Genomic DNA, 22,444 nt, shown 5'->3' on the forward strand with positions numbered 1-22,444 from the left:
GCACGCTTTTTGATGCAGCTGTAGTCCACTTCACACATTATGTAACCAAAACCAGCCACTCTTAGAGCCACAAACAGGGAAATCAAAAAGGGGAAGGAGTGTAAATCTCTGAGCATTTGAGGCCTGGTCTACACTTGCCTTCAAATTTGGCGGTAGTTGACAATGGGAGAGTAGCTTGAGTAATTCCCCTCGACTTCGTAACTCCTCTTCTATGTGACATCTTCTCTGCATTGTGCCACTTGAGGGGAATTCTGGATTGATTGAGCGGGTCTTCACTGACCGCTCAGTCGATCCAGATAGGTCGATCTGACAATGACGAATTTGCTGCCATCAGTGAAGATGTACTCTAGAAAGATTTTTTTTCAGTAGTCACGAGGGAGGGTTTGGTTGGGGAAGGGGCTGAGCACCTTCTGTAAGGTTATTGAACATGCTCCTCTCCCTGCAAATCAATGGACGATAAGGGTGTCTAGCACTTAGGAAGATCAGACCCTTTGTGAGCTCTTGAATCACTTAAATTTATTCAGGCAGATTAAACAAGTCAGTCAGGGTCAAATTTTCCTCTGTTACATCAGTTCAACTCTGTTGACTTCAATTGGATTTAGATGGTGTAATTGACAGAGAAATTTCACCCTTGGTACTAAAGTAGTAGTGTTGTGATTATTTTTTTTTTTTTTTTAAATTCTCAGACCAAATTCTACATTGATTTGCACCTGTGTAACCTCAGCTGAAAACAACACAGACTCTGACCCTGTGTTTTCCTAGTAAAGTAACTGAATTGCATAAGAATGGTCATAGTGGGTCAGACCAATGGATCATTTATCCCAGTATCCTGTCTTCCCATAGTGGCCAGTGCCAGATGCTTCAGCAGGAATGAACAGAACCGGGAAATCATTAGGTGATCCATCCCCTGTTGTCTGGTCCCAACTTCTGGCAGTCAGAGCAGGGGGTTGCATCCTTGATCAGGTTGGCTAATAGCCATTGATGGACCTATCCTCCAGGAACTTATCTAATTCTTGTTTGAACCAGTTATACTTCTGGCCTCCGCAACATCCTCTGGCAAGAAGTTCCACAGATTGACTATGCATTGTGTGAAGAAGTACTTCCTTATGTTTGTTTTAAAGCTGCTGTCTATTAATTTCATTGGGTGACGCCTGTTTTTGTATTATGTAAAGGGGTAAATAACACTTCATTATTCACTTTCTTAACACCCGTCATGATTTTATAGATCTCTATCATATCCCCCTTTAGTCATCTCTTTTCCAAGCATGATATTCTTGTGTAATGCATCCCTAGACAGTGATAGGAGAAATGGCTTGTGGGACGCAAATGCTAATTCTGCCACCCACACACAGTTGAGAATTAATTAGGAACGAAAGAACAGGATCAGACAAGATGACAAACATGCCAGTACAGCAATTGTTATTTACTTAAGAAGATGGAACAGTCAGAGGGATCTTAATTAAAAATACTTCTCTTATTATGACGCAGTGCTTGGCAGCATCTCCTGCTGATACTGTGATGGTGACAGACGACCTCCTTCCTGGAATGTATTTAGCATAGGTCTTTGTCACCATACAGGTATAATCCCCTTTGAAATCACAAGCTGAGGGAAAGAAGGGCAAAGCTCCCACAGTCAGGGAAAAATAAAGATTGTGCATTTATCAAGCTGACACTTGCCCCTAGGTGGAACACTTGTCCTACTTATGGGACTTTCAACCCTTACTCTATCTATGATTCAGTTTTCCCATCTGTAAAATGGGAATAATGATACAAGGGAGGTAAGTAAAATGCTTTGAGATCTATGGATGAAAAGTGCTACATGGGGGGAGGAGGGGTAACAATACCTTCTTGGTAAACCCTTTGAGCTCTACTGCTGAAAGGTGCTACAGAAGAACTACATACTATTAATCATAAAACAATAATGAGACAAATTCTACCCTCACTTACAAAGCTTAGTGTGAGCAAAGGCAGAATTTAGACTGTCCTCTACACTGATCTGGAAAGTTCTGTTTACATATGGGCTAAATTCTATTTGGAAATACACCCTATGCAACCCCATTTCATGGGGCATTATCTTAGATCAGAATTTGCTCCATAGTTCTCCAAAGGTCTTTCTTAATTAAATTAAAACCTAATTCTCATCCTTATTTTTAATTAATTCTTCTATCTTCTGTTTCTCTGTCTTTTTCTCCTATTTTCACTTATTGGTGTAAATATAACAATGTGGCTTCAGGGAAGCCAAAGGAGTTATGCCGATTTACACAAGTTGAGGATCTGGACCTGTGGATTAACACTGGTGTCACTGAAGTCAGAAACTGTCCCACTCTCTCTATTCAGCCTAAATTGCCACTTCGTGGAACCTTCTAATTCTGGCAATCTTCTGATTAAAGGCCTGCCCATGTCAGGCAGGGGCAACTATGGGACAAAGCTTCCTCCCAGAGATGTTCTGTTGAGATGCTTGTAAAAGCTGCCATCACCACATTCCTATGCTGATGTCTACCAGAAATGCAGGGCAGCTACCAGTAGGTGAGTACGTCCTCAACTGGCTATTACAGCAGTAAATATGCCTATTCTCTACTATTTTTCTTTTTATTTCCAGCCCTATGTGCCAGACCCAGTCTGTGCAGCCGGGCGGGCATGCACCGGACCGACCTGTGCCATCCAGGAGGGCATGTGCTGGAAGAGGCTTGCACCAGTTCCAGGAAAAATGACTTACTAGGTATAGCCTATTGCATGAAAAACCCTCTTCACCCCTGAGCCATAGCCCCGCCCTTCGAGTCAGAGCCCCGCCCCTTGAACTGCAGGCCCTCCTCTTCTCCAGCGATAGGCCCGCCCCCTGAGCCTCAGGCTCCGCCCCTCCAGCGCTACTCCCTGGCCGCTCGTGCTGCCTGTCAGCCTGGCCCTAGACCCCGCCCCTCCCGTGGCCGTGTTCGCGGCGTAGGTTTTCCCCATAAAGTCGCTGTGGGCGGGGCGGGAGGAGCGTTGAGCTGCGCTGCTCTGCGCTGCGCGCGGCCCGGGGAGGGACGCACACAAACAAACATGGCGGCTGGTGCGGGGCGATGCGGCGCCGCCGGGGATGGGCGGAGGCGAGGGGCCGAGTGAGCGCAGCCCCCGCGCGGCCCGAGCCCGCACTGCCGCCGCCGCCGCCCCGCGGGACACGGGATGGAGGCGGCGGGGTCCGGGGAGGAGGCTGAGGAGACGCCCAAGGAGGCCCGGATCCTGGGCTCGGAGCTGGTGGAGAGCTACACGGTGAGGGGGCGGAGGGCAGGCTGCCGCCGCCCGGGTGGGTGCCGGGGTGAGGTGGGGCTGCGGAGCGGGCGCAGGGCAGTGATGAGGGACGGGAGCTGCCCGAGACGTGGCTTGGAGTGGCCGCGCGTCGTCCCCTCAGTTGGCTGCGCTCCTCGCCCCGCTGCCGGCACTTCCCGGGGTGTCGCTGCCCCGCCGCCGGGCCGTGGAGAGCGCCCAGCTGAGCACGAGCGTGGGCCGCTAATGCGAGTTCCTGGGCGCTGGGCGCTCCTCGAAATCCGGCGGGTCCCCGTGGCTGGTGCGGAGCCCTTGAAAAGGAGGCCCTGGGGGTCTTTTGACGATCTAGCCCCGTGGAGCAACAAGCGACGCCTTTATTTAGGCAGGATTTGCCCGAGTGGCTGTCATGGCCTCAGCATGTATTTGCTGTGAGAATTTGTCAGCAAGTGAAGCGAGGTTTCAAACCTACAGTAAACCTTCGTGATTCACACACTTGAAACCTTTCTTCTAGCTGAAAAGTTGTGAGGGTTTTCTGGGGGAAATCCCGTGAGTTGGGGAGGGGGATTAGGGTTAAAAGTCTCAGCAAACATTTCTGAGTTTACTTAAACAACTTGGGGAAGGAGTTTAAAATGTTCACTCATTCTGTTTGTAAATTATGTGTATAAAATCGTTCATTGGTCTCTTTTTCAGGAAGAAAGAGTTTATTAAAAAACGAAACAAAACCTCATAGTAATTGAACACAGAAAACATTGTCACCAAACCACTGTTTATATAACTAAACATTTGTTCTCCTCCTTGCCTATTTTACTGTTAGAAATCTCACTGAATCCATCCGTATGACTACACACACGTCATTCAGCCCACTTTGGGCAGAACAAAGTGCTCAGAAAATGCTTAGAAAATTAAATGGGACAGTCATTTACAAATGGCATTTCTTTCTGAAAAAAATTGTACCTACTATTTTTACAAGTAACATCTAAGCTTACTGTAGCAGAAAAAATTTAAAAAATCCTCCTCTTTTTTCACATTATCTCAGGAACTTTCACACAGCAACAGGGGGCCGTTTTTAAATAGGAAAGTATGATTGTAGAACAGGGGTTCTCAAACTTTTTTTTTTGCTGGTGACCCCCTTTGAAAATATTTCAGGCTGTGGTGATCCCCCCAAAAAAGTGAGAAATCCCCCCCATACCACACCACTCTTCTGTGCTGCTGCTGGAGGTGGCACTGCTTCCAGTGGGTCTTTGGCCACCCAGCTCTGGTCGGGCTGTTAGCCCCGTGCATTCCTGACAACCACTACCCTGGCATGCGTGGGGGCTAACAACTCATGACCCCCTATATAATAACCTGGCGACCCCCTGAGATGTTGCGATCCCCCGCTTGAGAACCCCTGTAGACTTAGGAATTGGCAGGAGGACTTGAACAGATGTAGTGCCTGAAATTCTGTAACTGTTTAGATTTACTAGTTTTCAGGTTGGTGTTGTCCCTTGTAATATGACTGTCATTCTTATGTTTTTCCACACTTTGCAATGAGTCAGATGTTACAAGCAAATTTATTTGCTGTTTAAGAGCAATCACTGTTTGCTGTATAGGAGACTCCTATATTCGGAATAATAAATAAAAATATAAGTATCTAGCAAATATTTCAATTAACTTGGTTAAGAGGTGCATTCAGCCACATTAGTTTTGTTAGAAGTTAAATGCTTTTTAGAACTTTCTTATCAATGTTCTGACTGGTCCTCTTAATCTGATTATAACTAACATTTTTTGCATATTTATATTGTTGCTGAAATGCTAAAAGTGTACTGTATAGCTGGAAACACAGTTCCTGTCCCAAGGAATTTAATTTAAAAGGCAAACATCAGACACGGCATTGGGAGACCTAGACCAGAGAGCACTGTGATAATTTAGAACATTTTGCTTTGTGTTTGGAACTCAAGCAGTAAGGATGTTAGTTTTCATGATTTTGATGAGCACCTTCTAAGTTTATTTTTGTTTAATGACAATTGGGTTCAGGAAATCTTAGTGTGGTGGTGCCATGTTCTGTAGGTATTGTAGGAGAGTTATGTAATATTTTTGTAGATTCTGCCTCCATGATCTTGTTTTGGCTGTAATCTGGAGAATCTGACAGGATTAACACACTATATGTAAATGAATATAAACAGCTAGCATGTCTCAAAACAGTGCAGCAAATTTTAGTAGCTCCGCTGGCCTTTCAGGTAGGAGGTGGGATATAAAGTAAAGAGAGGTGTGGAGTTTCCTATATTTACATTTAGGATTATGAGATCCCTCCCTTCATGTGACTGTCTCAATGCTGAGATAATGCTTCACATCACTAGGAGCCTTGGATACATCGCCCATCCTCATAGTCTGCTATATAATGTAACTGTAGACAGAGCAACACAACCTGGATGGAAAGCATTTGTACTAAACTTATTTATTGCTGATCCCTGGATCACATCTTTGTATCCTATTTTACTACTGTAGTGTTAGCAGAAAATCTAAGTATTTAACTGACTCATTTTTTTCTGCTCTTCCTGCTCTCAAATAAGTAATGAGCACTATAAACTAAAAGGTACACTTGTAAACTTAAATTTGACCTAAAATTTAAATTGTATAAAATCAAGCTTTTATAAAACATAAGGCCAATTATAATGTGTTTATGCATTTTTAAAAAGTCTCCAGATTTTTTTTTTTTCCAAATAAACATTTGTCTTCAGCGTTTGAAACCAACATTGCAGCAGTGGGAATCTGAAAGTGAAGCGGATTGCACAAAAGTAAAAGTGACTTAATTGATTTTTTCCATTCTGAGAAAAATGTAAAAAATAAAGAACATAATGAGCAACAAACTGCATTTTTGAAACTTCCACTTCTAGTAATCCAAGATAGAGGTAGCAACATTTATACTGTCACTTTTAAGTTCTCTCCTTTAAAAATAAATAAATAAAGATGGCCTGATCCTAGGTTTTAATAAGGCACATATGTACTGAGAACTCCCAATTAACTTAAAAATGTAAGGGGAAATAAGGAAAAAGTCCTTCTCTGTTTTGAATTTTCTGCATGGACTTTTATTTTGTTAGTGGTTTTAAAAGAACCAGCACGCTTTACAATGATTGCTTCTTATTTTTTTTTCCACCCTGTGAGACTACTGAATTCAAGAAGGTCACAGAAACTGGAAAAATTTCAAAAGCCATTTTAATACCTTACCTTCATAACAGCTTTGTCTTGTAAAATGATGTCAAGGGTTAGCCAAAAGTTCTAGGTGGCTTTGGAGATACTAGCATGTAAACAGATGTTAGCATTTCTCACTGAAACTGTTACAGATGCTGAGGAATGGAAGGCAGGATTATGTATTAAACTAACCTGAAGGAAACTAAACTTGCTAATGAGTCTGTTTCTTTGAAAACATTTATTGACAAAAATATGAAGTCAGGGCTTTCTCTTGTTTTTTTCCTACCTTTGCTTCTGTATTGTTCTTCTTGTGACTTAAGCTTCAGACATACCATAGCTTTGTCCTTCTTACTTATGCCGTTGCTATTAGATACTGTATTCACTGAAGGTTGTCTGGTTAAAGAAAGGACTCTCATCCCACTAGTGCTGCATTGTTTCCCCCACACACCTGGTTCATTGCCCTTGAGTTATGTGCTCCTGCATTTCCTGGCAATTGCAAACATTTTTTAATATAAAAATATAATAAAAAATAAATAAAATAAAATACAAAAAAAATATAAAAACATACTTATCTTGATTTTTTTCTAAAGGAAATTATTGCAGCTTCTTGTATTGATATATAGAATGTTCACCTACCTGTAGCTTTATTAGGGAAGAAGTATGATTTTACAGTTATGTCACAGGTCTAGAATTTGGAAGTTGTTGGCGATATGCATATCTTTGGTCAAGTCCCCGTTTCTACGTCTGTAAAATGGAGGTAACTTGCCATTTTCACCATTATGTTAAGGCATAATTCTTTAACATCTACTGTGCTTTGAGGCCCTCAGGTAGAAGTTGCTATTGAAGTACAAAGCATTAAAGTCTATAATTTGAGACTAACAGTTTTCTTCCTTGCATATAGAGCAAGTGGACTGAAATCAGGCTGCGACATTAATGTTCACTTTAGCAAAAGGGGATAAAAATCATACTCTTTCTGAAATGCTAAATTATTATAACGTTTTCTTCATGTGCTTGAGTGGTATTTTATCTAGGAAGTAAATTCCTAACTATAACATCAATCTTAAAAAAAAAAAAATAGTAACAGCTATCTGTTGTTCTTACTAAAAATAGCCCGTTGTCTGATACGCACATTTCAAACAGATTAAAATATTGAAGTCACTCGTCTGAATAAATAACCTCAACAAGTCAAGAATGAAGAGAGATACACATGCCCAGTCCTGTAAACGTATTAGCATGAAAAAATGACTGCACTATAAATACACTGAAAACTTTACAAGAAAGGATCTAACCTGTCCAAGACAATTAGTATATGCTGAAGGGTACAGAACCCCCCATTAATCCTTTTTTAAATCGGATTTTTGCTTTAAAAATTAGTATTTAATTCTGTATCAATTTTTGAAACTCTGCTTTGCAGGAAATCCAAGGATCTATCTGTATTTACTGAGCAAGTTATGGGAATGTGGATTACTCTGGTTGCTAATGCTGTTAGGGGTGTGTATATGTGTACTAATGCACTGTGAATCAAATCTATACACAGGACTCTTGTTGCAGTTATTTTAAAATAGCATTTTATGACTCTTATCAATGCACCTAACAGTTGTTAATTTGATTAGATCCATTACTGATCATATGCATTTGCTTCTAATAATTGGCCAGTATTTGTTGCTTCAGCAGGAGTATGAACCCTCCATAATTCAGCTAAGTTAATTGTCTAGTACTTCATTACATTAGGTGAGAAGAGTAAATTCCTTCCTCCTTGCCGCAGGTTATCAGTTTATACTATGAAGTTTGAGATTTGATTAATTGTACCTTTATCATAGCTTGTCTACTTTGAGTACTGTTGATCATACAATCTGTGTTTTACATATAATCACAGGTTATAACCTCCGATAACAGTTAATTCATAAAGCTAATTTTGCTGCATAAAGTATTTCCTCTTATTGGTTCTAAATTTAATGCCCTCCTCTTTCATTAAGTCTTCCCCGTGCTTTTATATGGGAGTGGGTTATAGGGAGGGACTGATAGTTTTCATCGTACACTTAATAATTAACACTCCTCCAACTTGTTTCTGTTGAATAGTGCTAGGCCAGATACACACTACAGACATAGGTTGGTCTAACTTCGTTGCTCAGGGGTGTGAAAAATCCACACCCCCTGAGCAACATAGTTATACTGACCTAACCCTTGGCATAGACAGTGCTGTGTTGAAGGGAGAGCTTCTTCTGTCGACATAGCTACTGCCTCTCACGGAGTGGGATTAATTACGCTGATGGGAGAAACTCTCCCTTCAGTGTAGAAATGTCTTCACTTAAGCATACAGCAGCACAGCTGCATTGGTACAGCAGCACCAATGCAGGGTTTTAAATGTAGACCTGTTCCGAAGCTTTGCAAATTCTCATGGAGCGCAAGTTCCATCATACCCTGTGAGCTTTTATAATTGGACACAGTACTCAGATGAGTTTGTAATTCTTTGTATGACCTAACTTCTATCTTTTCTTTACTGTATTTCAAATACCCAAGCACTGTGTCCTGTAGCAGCTGCTCTGCACTAGCTAAATATCTTGATTGCATTCACCTCTGTGATTGTAGCCCTCATTTTTCTTACAGCATACTAACTAAGTTCAGATGTTTCGTGAACAATTAAGTATCTTTGATATAGCCCACTTTTAAAGTGTAAATTGTAGCCTATTTTAGTATCTTGTATCCTTGTCCTCTGGGCTGATTACATAAAACAAAGGCATTCTTCATTTGTTAAAAAGATTTGAAAATGGATCACACTTAATTTTTTTCAAATGTGATTAGTGATAGAACTGTTTTATTGAGTTACAAGAGCTGTGAAATGTGACCAGGTGACCTGCAGTCTCTTCCTGATTCTATCAAGTGATTTCAAGGTTTGCTGCTCAGCTGATTGTTTAACTTTCTTCTGGGATGTGCATGAAGTGAATAATGGGGTGCCTTACATTTTGTGTTTTCATGTTGTACACGTAGGGATTAGGTCTGTTGGTTCAGAGTTCACCCCTGTCCCCCTTTTTGTCTTCCTGCTTCAACAACTGCCAAGTTTCATCATGATGGCTTCCTTCCAACCTGTCAGAAGGTGGATTGTGAGTTTCCCGTAGACCCAGTCAATGTGGCTGTAAAAGGTTTCACAAATGAAAATCTTAAGGTTTATCTATTCAACATATACAGAGTAAAATACTTTTTGGGTCCCCCAATGTAAGTTGGGTCCAGTTTAGCTGGAATGCCCCATCATGCACAGTCACACCTACTGTGAAGCTCTGTCATGCCTGCAGCAAGCTCATTGGACCTTGAGTAAGCCTGTTTATCTTGTCTGGCTTCTCAGTTTCTGTACCCTTTTAAAAAACTGCAAAACCATTAAATGGACTTGCTTAGGCTTCTCTGAGCTCTGCTGGAGTTTCATGGCAACTGTGTGCAGAAAGAAGTGGAACTTTGAGATATTTGTGGTTCCCCTTTAAATCATACAGATAAATGGTAGCTGAGTTTAAATGAGAACCAACTGCCTGTCCTCATGTGCCAGCTTGGTAAGTGAGAGCAGGTTCCTTGTATATCAGCTCTGTCACTGATTAGTTGGGTGTGCTTAGACACTGGGTTTTGGTTAACCTTTATACATATAATAAACTACTACTGCGGGATCATTTTCCAATGTTATGTTAACATAGACCTAGAGTCATTGTCAGCTTTTCTTTAATGTTAATGCTTCTCAAGTGCTTTACTTTGCTGTTTGCTTTATTTAGGTATATATTATTCAAATCAGTGTTGGGACTCATCAGTGGACAGTCAAACATCGTTACAGTGACTTCCATGACCTGCATGAAAAGGTAAAGATCCTAAGTCTGTGGTCTTGAGCTCTTGCAAAATATTTTGAATAACTTGTCAAATCTTGCTGCATGGCACCAGCTTACTGACATCCTTTATAAAATATATATGTCTGCCAATAAGAGGGTAGTTGAACTACTAAGAAGGGTCCTGGCCATTTTGCTTGGCAGGGTGAAGAATGTTTTCATTGTGCCCATGCGAATGAGCCAAAAAAGCCCCTCAAAACCCAACCACAGCTGTCCAATCAGCAGAGGAAAAAAGCTGCTCATGTAGTGCAAAGCAAAAATAAAGAAAAGCAGTGTGACACCCCGTGGAAGTTGGCATTTGCTTGTCACCAAACCCTAGAACCAACCTTGCGGACACTAACCCTTACATTCTTTGCTGAGAGTGCCATATGTGATCTGTTCAACAGAATCTGGTTTCAGACCAAAGACATGCTTCATACCTGTACTGATTTAAACCAGAAAAATGGAAATGGAAGGATTTGAGTCCCAAGACATCCAGACCTGCTTTTTGAATGCCTCAGTGTCTCACTTGAGGTTCTATAGTACATGTCTACTTAAGTATTTATATTGCATTCATCACTGTGGTTTCTGAACATTTTGTGGAACAGTGCAGGTGGTTGTATTTAATGTTTTTGGGGAGGATAGGGATGAATGGATTCCCAAGATTTCAGACACAGTGAGCCAAAATAAAATATACGTATTGTTTGTTTTCATGTTCTAATATTTTTACTTCTCACCAAAAATATCTGACTGAAATTGATAGAAGTTGAGGTAACTGGCAAAACCTTTTGAAGTAACTGCAGTTTCAGAGAAATGTCACAGGAAAAAAGAAAACATTCTCTTAATACGTTTAGTTATACAATATTGCATCCTTCTTGCAAGATCAAAAACTACTTCGGGTAGTAATTTATAACATTGCTGTTTCTATAGCTTGTTTCAGAAAAGAAGATAGATAAAAACCTGCTGCCTCCCAAGAAGATTATTGGGAAAAATTCCAAAAGTCTGGTGGAAAAAAGACAGAAGGAATTAGAAGTCTACCTGCAAACGCTTCTGGTCAAGTTCCCCATTGCGGCACCCAAAGCGTTGTCACACTTCTTACACTTTAATTTATATGTAAGTTACATCCTAGCTATCTAGGTATTTATAAAGTGCACTCTCACTCTGATATCTTGCCCATTTGAGTCAATGAGCAGAGCAGGAGTCCAGTGAAGTTTTCACACTAACTTTGAATAGCTTGGCATTTTTTTACTTGATTTTTAACAAAATAGCTTTAAAATCAGTCCCTTTGCAAGATTTGGACAACAAAAAAGTTAGGCTCATAGGATGAGCTTTTCCAGTGAAGTCTTTCATGTTGTCCCTACTGTCATTGAAACTACTAGCAAATAATGTGGACTTTTGCAAGAAAAATACGTTGGAGGGATACTCTGATGCTGTGAATGAATCTGCAATTGCTTTAATTGTTGGACTGAAATCAATTATTGCTAGGTCTCAAAAGGAACATTATGTAATTGAACCCATCCCCTGCTTAATGGTTAGTGGTTAGAACTGTGGTTCATATTGAGACAGCTTTCAGTAGGCCAAATGAAGAAAAATGGTATCTCTCCATGAAAACATATTGATGGAGTGGCCTCTAGAGAAATATCTCTACCAGCAGATAGAGTATTATAGCAGAAGATGCTTGAAGTAAGAAGAAATAACTTCCTATTGTGGTTCACAGATTGAAAACGGTTGATTCATCTTTTGTGATTGGGTTTCTCCTTTTTGTAGCATGCTGTTGTGTTGTAAGGGTAAGCAGATATTACAAAGAGAAATATGCACTGGGATTTGAGCAAGAAAGAAAAGTAGCAATTGCTTTAAATGGAGGGATATGTGATGGGGATGGATAATTGTCGTTCAATCAAGAGGTCCTGGAAGTGGGTCGCAAATGATCAGTTAAGTAAGTTGATTAAGTTTTAGTGACCAAAGCAAAAACCATTTCAAGACACATAATGTGATCATAAATGAGTTTACAAAGCTTGACTTGGATAACTAGAGGGTTTGTTTCATATTGGTCTTTCATTTTGAACAGAAGCACTAGTTTGTACCCTGGTAAGTTAAAATGACTAACAGCTTTTTAAAATATTATAATTGTGCATAGTAACATGGCATAGTGTTTAAAATACAGGATAAGGAGATAGATGTGGATTCTAGTCTGGCTTTGCACAAGCTTCTTGAATGACCATGAGCAAGTCACTTAATCTTCCTGTACTTTAGTTTCCCTGTCTGTATAATGGGAGTTAATACTTTGATTCATTAATGTTTTGGAAGTGCTTTGATTTCAAAAGGAATTACGGATACGGTGGGCAGGTAAAGCATTTCTGTGTAGTCAATTCATCCTATATTCTCCCCCTTCAAAAAGTATTGGTTTGGAAAATGGCATATTTAGGAAGACCTCTAGATCTAAATTTTCAAATACATGTTGTTTTTGTGTCTTGACTGTGGCTGCCCAGTTTGAGATACTTGGACGTGTGAATTTCAGAGGTGCTGTATACCCATAGCTGCCACTGAAATTGTGCTTGCCCACACCTCTGAAAATCAACCTTTTGTATCTGACCTCGAGCATCTAAACTGTTTCTGTAACAGCATGTATAATTCGCTATTTAAATTGATTTTTGGTTCAGCATGCAAGCTGCTAAATTAATTCAGAATACCTCAGGATTCAAAATGCTTTACAAACCCTAAATATACTTTAGACTTGCAAGAATTTGATTTTTATTTTTTTTATAATTTTGACATGAGGTTTATTTTTAAGCATTTTTTCTATTTAAATTTTCACACTTGTGAGAAATTATTGGGGGGATCAGACAATTTAATGACAGTAGATAGTGAGATTCAGAAAGTTAAACCTTCATAGCTGTTAAACACAAATTGTGAACATCACATGTCAAAATAGACAAAGTAAATATCCTTAAAACAAACTCTAATTAGTTCTAAAGCAGCACATTTCTTGCTTTGACTATCTGTAAATTTTGATTGTTACCTAGGGTAATAGTTTTTCCTCCGTTTCTATGTTTATGGTGAAATCAGCGTTTATTGACATTTATCAATAACAATCTCATCCTTCCAAATCTAAGTATATATAATGAGAAAGGCATTGTAATAACATTTTAAGGTTGTGCAAACTCAGGGACAGAGGTAGAGACTTGATAAGTCAGTGGCAGAGATGAGAAGAGGATTAGGAGTCCCAACACCCAGTCCTCTGCTGTTATGCTAAACTACTTTCCCTCTTGTGTCTTGGAATATATCCAAATGCAACTCATTGAAATGTCTGGTAAATTTTTATTTAAACAGACCTGCTATGTATTCATTCACTTATCTTTATTTTTAAAATATTAGAACTAGGGTTAGTTAGTAGACATCAACCCTCATCCTGTCTTTGGATATTTGTATTTGTGTGTTAGCAGCAAGTGTAATGTTACTTAAATGATACCTCTTTTCCAGTAGGCAAATCTGGGTTGATGTATGAACTTAAGACTTTTGCTTGGATGTTCTAGAATACTTTTAAATATTTACAATATTAGTTAGTTGCATATCAAAATACCTAAATATTAACTTAGCAATTTTGCTAAATAAAAACTCCCTCCAGCAGGCCTTTAAGAACATAACATAAGAAAAGCCATACTGAGTCAGACGGATGGTCAGTCTAGCCCAGTGTCCTGTCTTCTGACAATGGCCGGTGCTAGATGCTTCAGAGGGAATGAACAGAACAGGACAATAATTGAGTGATCCATCCCTCATAGTCCAGTCCCAACTTCTGGCAGTCAGGAGGTTTGGGGACACCCCGAGCATGGGGTTGCATCCCGACCATTTTGGCTAACAGCCATTGATGGACCTATCCTCCATGAACTTACCTAATTCTTTTTTGACTCTAGTTATAGTTTTGACCTTCACAACACCCCCTGGCAAGGAGTTCCACAGGTTGACTGTGCACTGTGTGAAGTACTTCCTTATGTTTGCTTTAATCCTGCTGCCTGTTAATTTCATGATAACTCCTGATTCGTGTGTTATGTGTAGGGGTAAATAACACTTCCCTATTCACTTTCTCCACACCTTTCATGATTTTATAGCCCTCTATCATATCCCACTTTAGTTGTCCGTTTTCTAAATTGAACAGTCAGAGTATTTTTAATCTCTCCCTCTATGGAAGATTTACCACACCCTAATCATTTTTGTTGCTCTTCTGTACTATTTTCAATTCTAATGTATCTTTTCTGAGATGAGGCAACCAGAACAGCTCACAATAGTCAAGGTGTGGGTGTACCATGGATTTTATATAGTGGTGTGATACTTTGTCTTATTTTCTACTCCTTTTCTAATGGTCCCTAACATTCTGTTAGCATTTTTAATTGCCGCTGCATATTAAGCAGATGTTTTCAGAGAACTATCCATAGTGACTCCAAGTTTCCCTTCTTGAGCGGTAACAGCTAATTTAGACCCCCATCATTTTATATGTATAATTGGGATTGTGTTTTCCAGTGTGCATTACTTTGCATTGATCAACATTGAATTTCATCTGCCATTTTCTTGCCCAGATACCCCATTTTGTGAGATCCCTTTGTAACTCTTGACAGTCAGTTTTGCACCTGCGTATCTTGAGTAATTTAGTATTATCTGCAAACCTTGCCATCTCATTGTTTACCCCTTTATCTACATCACTTATGAATGAGTTGAACAGCTCTGGTCCCAATACGGTTCATTGGTGGACCCTGCTGTTTACCACTCTTAATTGTGAAAACCTATCCTTTGTTTCCTATCTTTTAACCAGTTATTGATCCATGAAAGGAGTTTCCTTCTTATCCCATGGCTGCTTTACTTTGCTGAAGAGCCTTTGGTGAGGAACCTTGTCAAAGGCTATGTACACTATTCACTGCATCATCCTTGTCCACGTGTTTGTTGGACCCCCTCAAATAATTCTAATAGACTGATGAAGCTTGATTTCCCTTTACAAAAACCATGTTGATTCTTCCTCAACGTATTGTGTTTATCAGTTTCTGGTAATTCTGTTCTTCACTATAGATTCAGCCAGTTTGTCTGGTGCTGAAGTTAGGCTTACTGGCCTGTAATTGCCAGGATCACCTCTGGATCCTTTTTAAAAATCAGCTATCCTCTGGTCATCTGGTACAGAGGTTGATTTAAGTGATAGGGTACATCCCACAATTAGTAGTTCTGCAGTTTGGTATTTGAGTTCCTTCAGAACTCTTGGGTGAATCCCAGCTGGTCCTGGTGACTTACTGCTGTTTAATTTATCAGTTAAAAGCATGGGAATCTCCCTCACATGCACTGCAGTGAAGACTAATTCAAAAAATTCATTTAGCTTCTCTGCAATGAACTTGTCTTCATTGAGTGTTTTAGCACCTTGATTATCCAATGGCCCCACTGATTGTTTGGCAGATTTCCTGCAGCTGATGTACTTAAAAAAACATTTTGCTGTTTAGTTTTTGTATCTTTTGCTAATTTCTCTTCAAATTCTTTTTTGGCCTACCTAATTATACTTTTACACTTGACTTGCCAGAGTGTATGCTCCTTTCTATTTTCCTAAGTAGGATTTGACTTTCAGTTTTTAAAGGATGTCTTTTTGTCTCTACCCACCTTTTACTCTGTTTAGCAATGGTGGCATTTTTTGGGTCCTCTTACTGTTATGTCATTTGGAGTTTACATTTAGTTTAAGCCTCTATTGTGATGTTTTAAAAAAGTTTCCATGCAGCATGCAGGCATTTCACTCTTGTGATGGTTTCTTTTAATTTCAATTTAACTAGCTTCCTCATTTTTGCATTGTTTCCCTTTCTGAAGTTAAATACTACTGTGGTGGGTTTCTCTGGTATTTTTCTCCCTACAAGGATTTTACATTTAATTACATTACAGTTGCTATTACCGAGTGATTCACCTATTTTCACCTCTTGGACCAGAACCTGTGTACTACTTAAAACTAAATCAAGAATTGCCTTGCGGGTTCCCACTCTAGATGCTTCAAGAAGTAGTCGTTAACGGTGTCTATAAATTTTATCTCTGCATCCATCGTGTGCCCGGTCAATATGGGGATAGTTGAAATCCCCAGTTATTGGATTTTCTGTTTTTGTAGCTTCTCTAATTTCCCTGAACATTTTACAGTCATCACTATCCTTGTCAGTGGGTTGGTAGTATATTCCTACTGCTATACTCTTATTATTCAAGCATGGAATTCTATTCATAAAGATTCTATGGTACAGTTTGAATCATTTAAGATTTTTACTATATTTGACTCTGTACTTCCTTATACATATAGTGTGCCACTCCCTCACCAGCATGACCTACTCTGTCACTCTTTCATATTTTGTACTCTAGTGTTGTCGTGTCCCATTGATTATCATTATTCCACCAAGTTTTTGTGATGTCTATCCTCATTTAATTACTAGGCACTGAGGTTCACCCATCTTAGTATTTAGACTTCTAGCATTTGTTTACAAGCACTTATAAACTTGGTCAATATTTAGTTGTCTGCCTTAATGTGATGCCTTTGGTCATGTTTTCTATTTGAGGCATGTACATAGTCCCAAATACATGCTTCAGCCAGTTTAGACCCCAGTATGTTTCATTCAGTTTTTCCAAGCAGATTGCTTTGCATCTGTTAACTCCTACATGCCGTATCTTCAACAGATGATTGCTCAATTTATTTTTCCAGTTAAATTAGGTAAAATGTACATAGTACTGAACAGTTTGACTGAATTTAAAGTGCTTTGACACACCTACAAATTATGAGGTAAGGCCAACTATGGACAGTTGAGCAAAGAGAGAGAATAGGATGCAGTAGGGAGGAGCAATAGATGGGTTGCTGGTTTCTTGACTTGAAGGGCAGTAGAAGAGGAGGGAGGCCTTATGTTGACAAAGGAATTGAAACCTGTTGCACAGTCCTGTTCTTCTCTTTTGACACCTGAATTGACTCCTCTGCTAAACTTACAAATAAAACTTGTAGCAAAGAAAAGAGGGTGGGTGCTCCTGGTAGTATAGGTGAAAACCATTTCCATGAATAGAAGACTGCTGTGGACTAGAGAAATAGAGATATGACTAGGGCAGTGCTAGACACAGGGATTTCTCTCTTTCTACACCTCCCAGATCTGCCATCGGAGCAGGGATTCTTTATCCACCAGCTGATTGCTGTGTGGCCTTGGCAAAGTCATTTAACTTGTTCCTATCTTACAGATGGAAAAACATACTTTCCTATTTCACAAATGAGGTGGTGAGGATTAGCAAGTGTTTATACAGCTTTGTCATCAGGGGCATATGTGCTAAGTATTACTGTTGTAATTTGTTCATCTAAAACAGGAGCCAGAACAATTCTGTGCCACTGAATTATTTTTTAGAATGCAGTTTTTGTAGCTTTTGGTCCTAATTTTATTTTGGTTTGAAGATTTTTAGACTCATCCATGCTCAGTGCAATTTCTATTCAGCTTATATTTTAGGAGTATATTTTCTAAAATACTTGCCTCAATAAATGAGCAAAACAATTTGCAGCCTGATGGGCTCTTTGTGGCTTTATCCCCATGTTGTGAAGCGTTAGAGGTGCCTGTGAACAAAGTAAACTCTGGATGAGTACTGAATTAAGATTCATTTGTCTTCTATTGCTTCCTCCCTTTATAAATGAAATACCTAATTCAAGATTAAGCTTAATTATTGCATGAAGGTTTTTGTTTGGTGCTGTTTCTACAGGGTTTTCTTTGTGTCTAACAGAGAATTAGTGAAAGAGTTATCTTATTACTGTTGCATTTTACCCAAAACTGCCTCTGGTTTTCCAAGGACCTTTGATCATCGTGTGGGGAATAGTTTCATTCCCCATCTCGGTGCCTTTCATTCCCCTCCTTTATGGAGTTGGGGAGGCAGAATAGTTGACATCTCTCTATTGAAATAGTTTTGGCCTCATCCTCACTTCCAAAGTTGTCTATACATCTACCTGCTGACTCATAGAGCTGCATTAATGGTGATGCTAGCGCAGGAGAGAGGTGGACAGCACTTATGCTGAAAAGAAAATGTAATGAAGAAAAGTCTAGCGGAATGAATTGAATTGCCTTTTCTATAGCTGTCCTTTTCTTTAGACTTGAGCAAGCCAAAGAAGGCACCTTTTCCATATTAGTGGAATGCAGTCTCAGTCTGACATAGAAGAGGAAGTCTTGAATGTTTAATAAATTAATAGCCTATTCCAAGACGTCTCTTCAAATTAGTGGAATTGCTGTTTCTCAGCAAAGAGTGGTTATTAGAACTTGTTTAAGAAATGAGCTTACTTTCAAGTAGTGCTGATATTCTTGGTGGTAATTGCTCCAGTGTCTGTTACATTTAACAGAGGGTAAAGACATCTAGTTAAGAATGTGCCTATTTAACTGTAGTTTAATGCTGTCTTTCTTTATCTATATACTATTTTAATTTTCAAAATGATTGCAGGTTATTGCCTTAAAGTATCTTTAGTATTAAAAAAAATCATAAGACATAAATTAAGTATTTAGACCATAATTTTAAAGATATTTCTGAAGATCTTTTAATACAGTAGGAAAGGAAGATTTTTAGTAATTGTCAGAAGTGTTGAACAATTGAAGAATGGAAAACATTTAAATTAGTCAGTTACAGTGATTTGTTCTTTGCAGGAAATCAATGGGATCACAGCTGCATTGGCTGAAGAGCTCTTTCACAGAGGTACTGTAACGAATTGCCTAGAATTTAACAGAATAATCATGTGTATTTGGAATGCAAATTTTCTTAAAATTATGTTGTATATGAATATACATGGGGTGATGGGTCTCCAGGCAGCCAGATACAGATTTCTCTTTTGAATGTTCTGAATCATGTTTTCTTTAATGGTTTTTTTTTTTGGTTTTTTTTTTTGATCTACTCCCCTCTGTCTCTTGCTATCAACTCTTCCCTACTGGATGCTCCACATGGACAGATGTATTTTGTTTTGAGCAATGCTGGGCCATTGTCAATGCTGGCTTGTAGAGATGCTCTCAACAGCAATGTGACTACCCACTGAAATTCAGTAAATAGATATTGCCATGAATCTGCTTTCCCCAGCTCTTGGAATGGACTTACTGGAACATCCCCCACATTTGGAACTCTCAAATGAGAAGCACAGCGTGCCCTCGCCAGGAATTTTTCATCAAATCTCTTGACGTGGCATGTTATTCCAACACTTTCTCCTGCAATTTACACACATGTTTTTTTCCATATTGATTAATGATGTGGTAATGTAAACTGAATTAAAACTTAATTTGTTCACTGCACATAAATTTGTGGCAACTTTGTACTTCTAACTTACTAGTTTAGTTACCTTCATAATTATAGTATCGTGAATGCATCCGAGTCAGCTTGTTAAAAGGCATTCTTTTCTGAGACTTGGAGATAGAATGCTTTTTCCATTAGTGCAGTGAGTTAGCTTATGCTCTTGATGCTGATGGAGCTGGTCTGGATTGCAGCAGTAGGGAACTTGTGAAGTTGTAAAACAGTTTCAAAGGGAGTATTCAGAAAATTTTGGAATTCTTTAAAATAGTAGTTACAGGACAAAATTCTGTCCTGACTTGTAGCACATGCAACCTGGTTAGCATCAACGGAGTTACTCTAGATTTACATTGATGTACAGCAGCAAAGCAGAACCTGGCATTGATTTGTAACTTCAGCACTTAGGATGATATTTCCAAAGGTGCTCTCCAGCTGGCCTTACTCTGCTCCCATTGAAGCGGGGTGGGCGGGAGAATCATTGACTGAGTGCTTTTGAAAATCCCATCCATAATTTATAAAGTTTATTATGAGAGCTGGTACCCTGTCCTGTCCCTAATGTCTGAATGATGCCTCTGAGTGAGAAAGAAATGTTAATTCCAGAACAGTGTATTATTTCTTGTTTGTTGGCTATCGTCATGATAGAACTTTCCAGTGTCTGTGAGGGCTGACAAGCTTATGTTATTTCTTACTATTTGAATACCAATCGAAAATAAGAGTGCTAGAGTGAGAAGGGATTGAAGAAATGTTGATGGAAAATCAGGATAGGTGGGGATGTATGCTGTATTTCAGATAGTGGGAGTTCATTTTGACATTTTGAGTACAGTGGGAGCCCTTTGCTTAGACCTACCGGTATAGCCATTATAAATGTTTTCTATAATTCCCCATTATATACAGCAAATACTATGAAGTCTGTAAATATTTTTTTATAGACAGGACCAACTCTTCTGCAAGCAGAACAATTAGTGTTAATTGTTAAGGAATTTATCTAAAGGTTAGCTTGAAGAAAGAGTGATCTTTTACATTAGATAAATGGACTTCAGTATGTCTGACTGATCCTGCTTCCATCAAAGGTAATGGGTTTGTGTCTTTAAGTTCATTAGGAGGCTTGGGCCTGTTGTGGCTGAAGGACCTATTTTAAACATTTAGATTGTTTCATGCAAGAAGTCCATAGTTTTCAGTTTTTCAAAGAGTTGTTTAAAATGGCAAAAAATGTGGATGATGCTTCAGTACTTAATCAGAGCTAGGGTGTAAAAGACAACCAATTAAATCTCCAGCCTGAGACACCCACCACCACCATGATTCTCCTCTCTTGCCCCTTCCCATGGTGGGCATCAACTGTTTCTCTCCCTGGATGAAATCTTAAAATATGATGACTACATGTTTAACATCACTGTACCATTGTTTTTCAGGAGAACAATTACTAATGGCTGGAGAAGTCTTCAGCATCAGACCATTGCAGCTATATGCTATCACTCAGCAGTTGCGGCAGGGGAAACCTACATGTGCTAATGGAGATGCCAAAACTGATCTAGGTCATATTCTGGATTTCACATGTAGACTCAGATATTTAAAGGTAGAATGTATTGATGTAAATAATGTAGACATTGTTGCCTGCAATTCTTTTGCAGCCTTCATTTATATTCACTAGAACTTCATGGTGTGCTGTCAGTGTCATTTAATTCTTTGAAAGCATGGAAACCCCTGTATTAAGGCTGATTCGGTGGCCTAGAATCTTCACCTTATTGTGTCTAGAAGTAATAACACACAGAGGTTGATAATTTCCTGCATGATATGGGCTCCCCAGAGCCCCCTGAAGGCGCTTTGTACGTAAGCATACAGCCATGTAATCTTTCTGAGCATTGGTTGGCCTTTGGGGGATGCACATAACTCCCTTACACTATCCATTGAATATAGAGCTCATAAAAACCCTGCCACCCAACAGTCTCACTCATTGTTTTGTATCTGTAATTGTAAATAGTAACTGCTCCATAGTTGAGGTTGCAACTGAGTTTCCACTGAAGACCAGTTTTAGCCCCTTATCTTAATAACAGCTTCAAAATTAGTAGTTTCAGTCTGGAGCCAAGACAAATTTTTTGTTCCCTACCAAATTGGAAATGAAATGGAAAAGGTTTTCCTCATGTACCAAAATGAGACGTTTCGCCAGAATGAAGAAGACTGGGTTTTTTTACTCTTCATAGAAAAAAAGAGAACAGCTTCCCTCTGTCTTAACTGACTTCTAATTTAAGTCTGTCCAATTGAACATACAGCTTCTGAAGTCCAGCTTTAAAGATAACATGAACTACTTTTAAAGTCAGACGGAGAGTACTATGTTGTTGCAACTCTGTTGGGGCAAAGCTAAGAAAAGCAGACTTTGGCTCCCTCAGGGAGCTGATGAGCAGGATCCCCTGGGAGGCTAATATGAGGGGGAAAGGAATCCAAGAGAGCTGGTTGTATTTTAAAGAAACCTGATTGAGAGTGCAGGAACAAACCATCCCAATGTGCAGAAAGAATAGCAAATATTGTAGGCACCCAGCTTGGCTTAACAAAGAAGTCTTTGGTGAGCTTAAACACAAAAAAGAAGCTTACGAGAAGTGGAAGCTTGGTCAGATGACTAGGGAGGAGTATAAAAATACTGCTTGAACATGCAGGAATGAAATCAGGAAGGCCAAAGCACAATTGGAGCTGCAGCTAGCAAGGGACGTGAAGGGGAACAAGAAGGGTTTCTATAGGTATGTTACCAACAAGAGGAAGATTAGGGAAAGTGTGGGCCCCTTACAGAATGAGGGAGGCAGTCCAGTGACAGAGGGTGTGGAGAAAGCTGAGGTACTCAATACCGTTTTGCCTCTGTCTTCACAGACGAGGTCAGCTCCCAGACTACTGCACTGGGCGGCACAGAATGGGAAGGAGGTGAACATCCC

The 22,444-nt window shown here is 39.5% G+C and overlaps 1 protein-coding gene across 5 annotated transcripts in view; it reads left to right on the plus strand.

The window, feature by feature from the left end:
- The first annotated feature begins 2,982 nt into the window (after positions 1 to 2,982).
- NISCH (nischarin) overlaps positions 2,983 to 22,444 on the plus strand; it is a 47,525-nt gene continuing 28,063 nt past the window's right edge. Inside the window, exons 1-5 of one of the 5 annotated variants that reach the window (XM_067568118.1) lie at positions 2,983 to 3,249; positions 10,164 to 10,247; positions 11,181 to 11,363; positions 18,899 to 18,947; positions 20,936 to 21,099. In XM_067568118.1, the coding sequence (XP_067424219.1) occupies positions 3,163 to 3,249; positions 10,164 to 10,247; positions 11,181 to 11,363; positions 18,899 to 18,947; positions 20,936 to 21,099 (567 nt within the window). In that variant the 5' untranslated portion in view covers positions 2,983 to 3,162. The remainder of the gene's footprint in view (positions 3,250 to 10,163; positions 10,248 to 11,180; positions 11,364 to 18,898; positions 18,948 to 20,935; positions 21,100 to 22,444) is intronic. The other 4 variants (XM_067568117.1, XM_067568116.1, XM_067568115.1 and 1 more) reach the window with 4 other exon arrangements.

This window comes from Emydura macquarii, unplaced genomic scaffold (assembly GCF_026122565.2).
Source record: "Emydura macquarii macquarii isolate MOO-44397 ecotype Brisbane River unplaced genomic scaffold, CSIRO-AGI_Emac_v2 contig_2846, whole genome shotgun sequence".
Taxonomy (NCBI): domain Eukaryota; kingdom Metazoa; phylum Chordata; order Testudines; family Chelidae; genus Emydura; species Emydura macquarii.